Consider the following 8,685-nt stretch of genomic DNA (forward strand, 5'->3'; position numbering starts at 1 on the left):
CCCCCCCAAAACCGAGCGGCGCTGGGCAACCGCCCGCCGTCCCGCTCGTCGCAACTGCCCAGCCCCGGCCCCGGCCCCGGCCAAGGGCAGGGTGCCCGCTGCGCACCGCAACCCTGCCAGGACAAAGCGCCAAGGAAGAGGGTAGCAAATATATTTTTAATAGAAAACAATCAGATTGCCGATAAACATTAAATAGAATTATGTACATGAACATATGACAGGGTATTAAATAGAATTATGTACATGAACGTGTTCCAGGAGAAGGGGAAATGGTTTTAAACTAAAGGAGGGTAGATTTAGACTGGATATAGGGAGAAAATTTGTTACTATGAGGGTGGTGAAACCCTGGCCCAGGTTGCCAAGAGAGGTGGTTGATGCCCCATCCCTGAAACACCAAGGTCAGGTTGGACGGGGCTCTGAGTGACCTGGTCTAGCTGAAGATGTCCCTGCTCACTGCAGGGGGTTGGACTAGATGGGCTCTAAAGGCCCCTTCCAACACAAACCATTCTATGAACAGAGATAAGTTAAAAACGGACTAAACGGGATTAATTTCTTGACCCAAGGGGAAGACGCGTCGTTTAGCACAAGCCCCTGCGGGCGCCGTGCCCCATCACCCGCAGGCAGGGAGGCTTCCCCCAGCCCACCTTGTCGGACAAAATCAAGTGTTTACAGGCTGAAAAGTTCCAGCTTAGGTCTCGCAGCAAGATTTCTCTCACGGCATAAGAAGAAAATTATTTCATCTGTCCTTGCCTATAAGGACAGTGCAAGGGGTTGAGTGATACAGCAGGTAGGGCAGCTCTTTTCTTCGTATTTCGCTGATTAGGATTAAAATTTTTATGCCGAGGATTAAAAATTAATTGGTTTTTGCAGACGTCAGTACACAGTATTTTTGCAAATTATTTGTGTTCCGTTTGGGCACATAGATAGAGTCAGAACAAGTGTAACTTTTGAGCAAACTCATTACTTACATAACTCAGTTTAAATGACAGCTATTTCAATTTGCTGAAATTCCTGACTAATATAACTTTAAAGCTTCTGAATAAGTATTCGTGCTCATAGATCTAAGTCAGAATCTTTTGCAGCCCAGCCCCAGATACCTGTAACATGATACTCACTGTAAAATAATCAGTAAAACCACAAAAATTGTCAAATTGAAAACATAAGCTGCTTGTTTTTGTGCCACAAACATATATCTAACTTAGGAGGCAGAAACACAGTGCTAAAATTACAGCAGGAAGCTTTAACAGAAAAGATTAAGCAGAAAGCAGGGCTATTTACTTTAAGGAGCCATAATCAAACCCTCTGCTCCCTAAAAAAAATTCTGCAGACACATACTAAGATACGTAGGTGTTTCTCTACCCCAAAAAAAGCATTGGCTTAGATGACCTGAAAGTGTAGATTATTAAAATAATACCAACTTTAGCTTCAACAGAAATTTTCACAGATTATCAGCATTTAAGCTACCTGGAATGACACTTCCTTCATTCACTGTGCAAAATTCTTATGAGATTGAAAACGAGCAATCACTAGCTTGCCACTTCATCCAGTGACAGGATTCATCTGTATTTGTCCTCTTTCCACCTGGAAGAAAGGTGGAAAGGTGGCTGGACATCCACAGAAAACAAACCCCAAAATGCTATTCTCCCTTCAGACATGGGTCGTCATGTGGGATTCCACTCAAAGCACTATTTTTGATTTCACTGTCACTTGCAGTATGCAGGGCTCGAACGGGAATGGCTAGTGGGATTCCACTGGGGCAATTCTGACCACACCACAAAAAGTCACCAGCTCTGCTGAATCAAAGGCTGTGTCCTGTGGGGCTGCGGCATTACGCAGCAGGAGCGGAACTCCTCTGCAGTTAGGGTCCTGTTTACATGCAAATGTCTGGGAATAAACAGAGACAAACTGCAGAAATTAACGCCGTATTAAAAGTCATCATGCAATCCTGCAAGGAGCTAGAAAAAAGAAAATAGCTTCCTTATAAGTTTTACATAGACTGGAGCAAATGCTTGATAACTGCAGGTTGGCTCCCAGGATGAACAACCTTCCTCTCATGGGGTGAACTGTTAAAATAAAAAACCAAAGGCATCAAAACAAAAGCACATGAATAAGCTACACTAGGATTATGTGGCTGAAAACTCACAAACAGGTGAGATATTATATTTCTTCCTACTTTTGCATTAACGACATCTGTAAGCAACAGGACTTCTTTTTTGTTGGTTTTGTTTAGCTGTTTTGCGCTATAATTGTCAAATGAAATTAATCACCATCACAACAAAGCAGGTATAGCAAGGCAAGGGTTAGGACAACAAAGTGGCATGTTTCACCAACATTCTCCAGAAGCAGCTACTTGGTTTGACATTCTGAATTTGAACAGAACACAGGGATTTCTTTTACGTAGAGCTTTCTTTAAAAAATGGGAACACCACAAAATGAGCAGTTCTTGTTAGCTAGAGTCATCCTGGATATATATATGCGCAGTTCTGGTGAAAGGAATTCTCTTCTCTTTGTTCTCACTGAAAACAAAGGCAGTTTACAACGGTAAGAAGGAGGCTGAGAAGGGCATCACCTAACTAAACCAAATAAATCATCCACTGACACTTACATCTTATTCTTCACATTTGTAATAGGCAGACACAGTATTTAAATAAACCGAACCAATGGAACCGTCAGTCTGGGACCCTGCTCTTCCCTTCCCAAAATGACTGCATTTAAGGCTCCTTTCAAGCATTCCAACAAGTAAGAATTTTAACGAAGGTTTAACCTCTCTGCACAGTCAGACGTTAAATGAAAACAGTCCAGAAAGCTTTAGTGTAACTATGGCGTTGAATTCTAGAGCCATCATGGCACTTCAGAACCAAAAAACAGAGTAAGTTCATGGCAGAAGATAAAAGTAAAGAAATAGACACAAAGGTCTGTGAAAACATCTCCCATTTTGCTGTAGGTGTCCATGGAGCGACTAATCACTTCCGCAGGGATTCCAGACAGTAGAAGAGCAGCAGTTAATACTGTCGTTTTCACCTTCTTCTCGCACTAAAAGAAAAAAACAACAGTGTTATGTTAGTTCTTACAATCCAATTCTGCTTTACATGTCAACAAGGTTGTGCCAATTTCACACACAGTCAGGCACATTCCACATTCATCATCCGTAAGAGCAGCGAGGTTGGATTGATTCTCTCCAGACACGCTCCATGATTCATAACACTTATCCTCGCTACAGATTCATGTTAACCCAGAGGCTGGTTAACAGCAGATAAAATTAATCACAGATATTATGCCTACTTCACACTGGCACTCCAAAAAGGCTGTGAAGTGGGGCTGTGCAGCAGCTTCTCCATGAGCGGGAAGAGCCCCAGACAAGGGCAACCCGGCATAAGAAGCCAAGCCAGGCATCTCACTGGCAGAACAGGATCAATCTCATCACACTACTCGGCGAAAGATCCTGTTACTTTTCTAAGAGAGAAAAATGATTTAGAAATGAAACCCAACCGTTCCTTTCTATTTTAGTATTACTCCATTTGACAGTTTTATCCTCTGAACTCAGAAATGCCCCAAAACGCTTCTGAAAACTGTTCTGTCCTCAAGATGACAAATCCCAAGGATGCAAAGTCTGACAGGCAGGAAAAGGCAACAGTGGCTGAAAATGTTGGTAATTTGATGATACTTGCTGGATATCTTAATTTAATCCAAGCTAAATTAAGCTCTCAAGAATCTTTCTAGGTTTCATGAGAGAAAAATGAAGGATAACAAGCTGAGTGAGCTCGTCTGGGTGTAAGTGCAGTAAAAGCAAGTTGTGAAAATGAACCACCTCTTTACATTCTGAAACTGAAGAGCTCATTTTAAAAACAGCAGAAACAAGATCAGAAAGATCTAGCAGGTGACCTAGTGCAAGAAGTCTAAGGCTAATTCTGCTGGTTTGTGTCTTGACACATCAGCTTAGAATGACTACTGTGAAGTTTAGTTTTCGGTGATATACTTAACTACAAAAGATCCGCTGATATATTCTGATTTTCTACAGCTAATCTGTTATTCCTTTTAAAATGCAAATGTTCCCTTTCAACTACGGATTGAGCATCAGTCAAACTCACTTTGCACTGTAGACCTGACAAAAATCATCAACCAAACAAACACTTCAGCACAATTAACTGGTGTAAATATAGAAAGCAAGCGATAGAGCAAACCTTGCTAATAAGCAGCAAGTTTCACGCACAAATAAACGTTTCATTTCAAGTTGCCATTCAAACTTATTCTAGCAATGGAACACAGAGCCCTTAAAAACCCAAGGACCATGTCATTTTGTAACTAACATCCTCCCAAATTTTGTCCAGGTATCACATGCAGACTGGCTGTTGACAGAGCGAACAGTAACCACAGGAGAGCAGTCTATGAGAAAAGCTGAAGTTTTCTAAATACATGAAAGAACTACCTGGCTTTCCTGGTCAGATGCTTTTAATCAGGCTACAGCTAAACAAGTTGCTAGTCCACATTTTCAGTGTCTCTAAAAAAGATTTGGAGTAAATCTGGGAAGATTAAAAACTAGTGTAAACTACCAGCATTTGGTAACTCAATTCTATACTTTAAAACAAGGGAAGAATACTTCACATGCATTGATCCTAAAACAATACAACCTAAGCACAAGTTTAAATTTAAAACATTTCAAATTAATCTAATTCTGAAAAGAATATTTTACCTTTGGAAAGTACTTGGACAGTCCCATGTAAGCAAGTTGTAGAGTAAGAAATGGTGCAAATATTGACTGAAGGAACAGAAAAGAATATATGAAAATTAACTTTGTCAGTTAACCACGACACTTTGTCAAAATAACTGTCAGCAGTAATTGCTAGAAAACACAGAAATTGAATACTTCCCAAGTTAGAAAAGAAAATTAGGTGGGTAAAAAAAATAATTGTGGACAATAGCAACAGTATTCTTGAATACTACAAACCTATGTAGACGAGCTACATGTCAAAAATAAGACTCTTGCCTTATTTCCTCTGAGGCTAAAAACCTGAAATCGCAGAAGCATACAGCAGCATGTGAAAAAGAGCCCAGTGATCCAGGAGACGGCAGACTATACCAGCCATGCACCTCTACGATGTACTGGCAGACACCTGGAATACTGAGGAACTACTTCTCTCAGAAGACCGATAAATGAGTAGGATCTGCTTATCTTGGGACAACTATTCTTTTTCTTACTCTACATTCTTTTGTAGACTCCAAACCAGAGGGGCAGTTGACTAATGCTCACAAAGACGGGAATAAATTTGCAAGGGACTTAAGCTGCAACAACTATTTCAGTGCTTCTCCTCCACAAACACTGTTTTATACTGTTGTTGGAAATGTAAAGAGTGCCTCAAGTCCCCCACTCAGTCACTACTGATAGACTTCAGCCCTAGATAAAGAATATTTCACAGTAAGTTTGCAGTAAACTAGCAAAACAGAATAGGATTGTTTGTTTCCCTGAACTCACCAAGTACTTGCACACAAAAGCTCTGACTGCGATGGCAAGCAGAGCACATCCCACCAATCTAAAAATGCGGAAAGAGTCAAACTCCTCCACTGCATTCCCATTCTCTTGGCTTGGCTTCTCATTCATCAGCTGGTTCCTCAGCTTCAGAGCTTCATCAAATCTGGATAAATACTGGTCTAATCCGTGCCTAGGAGGCCGTGGTGCAGCTTCAGATGGCAGTTCCCCTCTACTACGGTGACGGAGCTCACTTGTACCCTCGCTGACAAGCTCTGGAGTCTTACTGAACAAGTCCTTATCCCCTTTGAGGTCTACCATGCTGCCTGCATGGTCAGCCGTGCTTGCCATATTGCAGACAGAATCACCAAGCACAATTCGCTTGGAAACTGAAGGAATGGGAAGGGAATTTGATTTATCTTGCTCATGCTGAAGCTTTGATTCTGTGCGACTTTCATCATCTATAGAAGAGAAAAAAAACCACAGTTATGCACACCAGGCACATGGAACAACACTTTAATCATGCTGGACTGGGATCCTGGGTTGATGTCTCTCTGCTTCCAAGGTGAAACCACAGATTTATAATTAATAAATGTGCTAAACTGATCACAAAGCCATTTGACATACCTGAATAAAAGCAATCTCATTTTAAAAAGAACCAGGCTCAGCTGATACACAACCTGCTTGTGTTTCAAAGGAAAGGTTTACACTCAGACTTAGGTTACACCACAGATGACAATGAAAAGGGAAAAGCACAGCATGGACCAGACTGAAAACGCTCATCAGCTTCACCAAAATTATGTTTTTACACAACTGGACTTGGAACTCTTCTGTCTCCCCTCCACCAGCCTACAAAGGACCTGACCTGTGCCACACGCTTTGCATTGCAGGGCGCTCTTCGGAAATGGCGCAGACATGAGAGCGAAAGCTGTGCAATGCAGGTTGGAAGTTGGAGCTGTCAGTCAGCAATGGAAAAATGAAAACACTGGATTTCCTTAACACTGCATGCTCAGGAGGAAAAATTTTGTTCCAAATACATGGAGCAACATGAAAACAAGATAAAGATTTACAGTGAATCACACAGGAGCTTTACAGACTGACAAATGAGCAGGCAGAGATGTGATACCAGAGAACAAAAACCAAACCAAGAGGCATGCAGAAGAGGTCTGATCCTACCAGAGAGGAAGCACCAACGCTTAAAGAGTATTTTTTGGTATTAAAGCAGTCTGATTCGTGGCTTATGGCCATCCTTGTACACTGAAATCTGAGACCTCTTTCCCGACAAGTCAGCCAGCCTCCTTAAAGTATGCAGAGACATAAATGACCTACCTATGAATCTGCAAGAAAGCTCTGCATGCCAACCACAAACATCCAGTGACTGGTTATCATCCAAATGCGAGAAAACTTTGATATAAAAACACAGCTACGAAAGCAAGGAGTTACTGAATGGAAACGTGGGGGAGACTCATCGGTTATTCAACTAAGAAAAACTACTTGAAGTGAAAGGACAGCTTGTCCGCTCGCTATGTCAGAACAGTAACAGGCCCCAGACCCGATCTCAGCACATGTTCCTGATGACACACGTATTTTATCCGCGGGTCTCTCGAGGACTGGGGAAGGTCGTGCTTCACTTCAAGCATCACTGAAAGGAAAGATCGCACTGAGGGGCCAAACGACAGCCGCTCCTGTCCCATGGGAAGACTGCGGGGAGCGGTTACGGCAGAGGGAGCCGGCCGTTACCGCCAGACCCGCGGCCGGGAGCCCTCGCACCGCCGCCGCCCGCCGCCCCCGGGCTCACCCTTGCCCGCCGCGGGCCGGTGGAAGCCCATGATGCGGTTGATCCGCTCCTCCGAGTTCATCAGCAGCTTCCTCCGCCGCAGCTCGGCTCGGCGCTGCGAGGCCGAGAGGCCGACGGGAGTCCCCGGGGTGGCGGCGGCCGCCGCTGCCGCCCCGCCGCCGTCCTCCATCCCCGCCAGGAAAGGCCGCGACGTTACCTCAGCGCTGCACAAAGGGGCCGCCCCGCCTTATCACGCAGGCGCCAGCGCCTCCCGCCTCCAGCCGCTGAAGCAAGCGCCGCCATCTTGCATAAGGGCAGGAGAACATGGGGCTGCGCGGGGAGAGTCTTTGGAGTCCCGCGCTCTCTGACGGTACCACGCCCGCACTGAAGATGGCCGCTCCAGCCTCGGAAGTGGCATCACGGCGCGGGAGGCGGGAAGGGAGAGAGGGGGCGATGGCCGCGGGGCAGGGGAGACGCAGAGCTTCAGCCGGGGGAAGGGGTTTTGCATGCCTGTAGGAAAAGCAAACCAGCAGTGACGTGACTTCATGCTCCGAGCGCTACCGCTGGCCAGCTCCTGCCTCAGTTTGCTTAAAATTCGGTTTCAGTAAACCTGGCAAATCCACCTTGCGACCAGTGAGGAAAATCTGCTTAACGATGCAATGTAAGAACTAGTACAGGATGGTAACGTTTTCCTTGTCATACAGAGAGATGAAAGCAGTGTTCTGTATAGAAACTTAAAAGTGTTAGAACATGTAATTCAGGTAAATACTACTTCAGTCACAATTTTTCTAGGGTGTTTTGTTTCTAACCGTACAAAAGCAGCAGAACATCAGAGGTGCTCACAAGGCTAAGTTCACGCAGGTGTGTTTAAGTTCCAGCCCACAAGTGTGACCCCCGCTGCACTCCTTGCACGGAACAGGTCAGCACACCGAGGGGGAGCACAGTGCCGGGTTTTGAGATTCTCTGTGGGGGAAAAAAGCTTTGGGAGCTGCTGTATAGCTGAATTTAGAAAGTTAATTTGTCACATCTAGGCACATTCCAAACGAGGGAAGAGAATATGCCGTTTGTTGGAGTGCCAGCAAAGACACGTTTTTACTTGTACATGAAAGATACAAATACAAAACACAGGGAAAGGCCTTCTAGGGGACTGTTAAGCAGCACAGATCAGCTTCCCAAGTGATAGTCCCAGCGTAGTGGCACTGCACTGCTGTTAGCACAGTAATCAGCTAAAGGGATTGACTATGCATATGGAAGGAAAAAACCAAGGGAATAAGAACCTCTCAAGGATTCCAGAATTACCATAACAGAGAGTGTCTTCAGTTTTTTCTAGCAAGACACAGTTGGCATAATATTCATATTTACATACAAAAAAAAGTCCATCACACCTTGATTTTGTGTGACAAAAAGTGATAAAGTTGGGCCACAGTATTCTTCCCTTAGCTGA

The 8,685-nt window shown here is 44.1% G+C and overlaps 1 protein-coding gene across 2 annotated transcripts; it reads right to left on the minus strand.

Moving 5' to 3' along the window:
• Positions 1 to 137: 137 nt before the first annotated feature.
• Positions 138 to 7,490, minus strand: CAMLG (calcium modulating ligand). Of its 2 annotated transcripts, XM_075102908.1 has the most exons (4): positions 7,263 to 7,485; positions 5,471 to 5,925; positions 4,691 to 4,756; positions 138 to 3,033 (listed from the first exon to the last, which is right to left on the minus strand). In XM_075102908.1, the coding sequence occupies exons 1-4, from the start codon at positions 7,429 to 7,431 to the stop codon at positions 2,842 to 2,844; spliced, it is 882 nt and encodes a 293-aa protein (XP_074959009.1). In that variant the 5' UTR covers positions 7,432 to 7,485; the 3' UTR covers positions 138 to 2,841. The 2 variants fall into 2 exon arrangements, with proteins under 2 accessions (XP_074959009.1, XP_074959010.1); XM_075102909.1 differs by lacking the exon at positions 4,691 to 4,756 and having other exon boundaries at positions 7,263 to 7,490.
• Positions 7,491 to 8,685: the final 1,195 nt, after the last annotated feature.

Source organism: Phalacrocorax aristotelis, chromosome 8 (genome assembly GCF_949628215.1).
Source record: "Phalacrocorax aristotelis chromosome 8, bGulAri2.1, whole genome shotgun sequence".
Lineage (NCBI taxonomy): Eukaryota > Metazoa > Chordata > Aves > Suliformes > Phalacrocoracidae > Phalacrocorax > Phalacrocorax aristotelis.

Bases quoted from the DNA above. Each gene is read 5' to 3' on its own strand.
- CAMLG (XM_075102908.1), bottom strand. From the start codon at position 7,431: ATGGAGGACGGCGGCGGGGCGGCAGCGGCGGCCGCCGCCACCCCGGGG. The intron at 5,926-7,262 runs GTGAGCCCGGGG...TCTCTTCTATAG, and splicing joins CCGGCCCGCGGCGGGCAAGG to ATGATGAAAGTCGCACAGAA. The intron at 4,757-5,470 runs GTGAGTTCAGGG...CTGTTCCTTCAG, and splicing joins CTTTTGTGTGCAAGTACTTG to TCAATATTTGCACCATTTCT.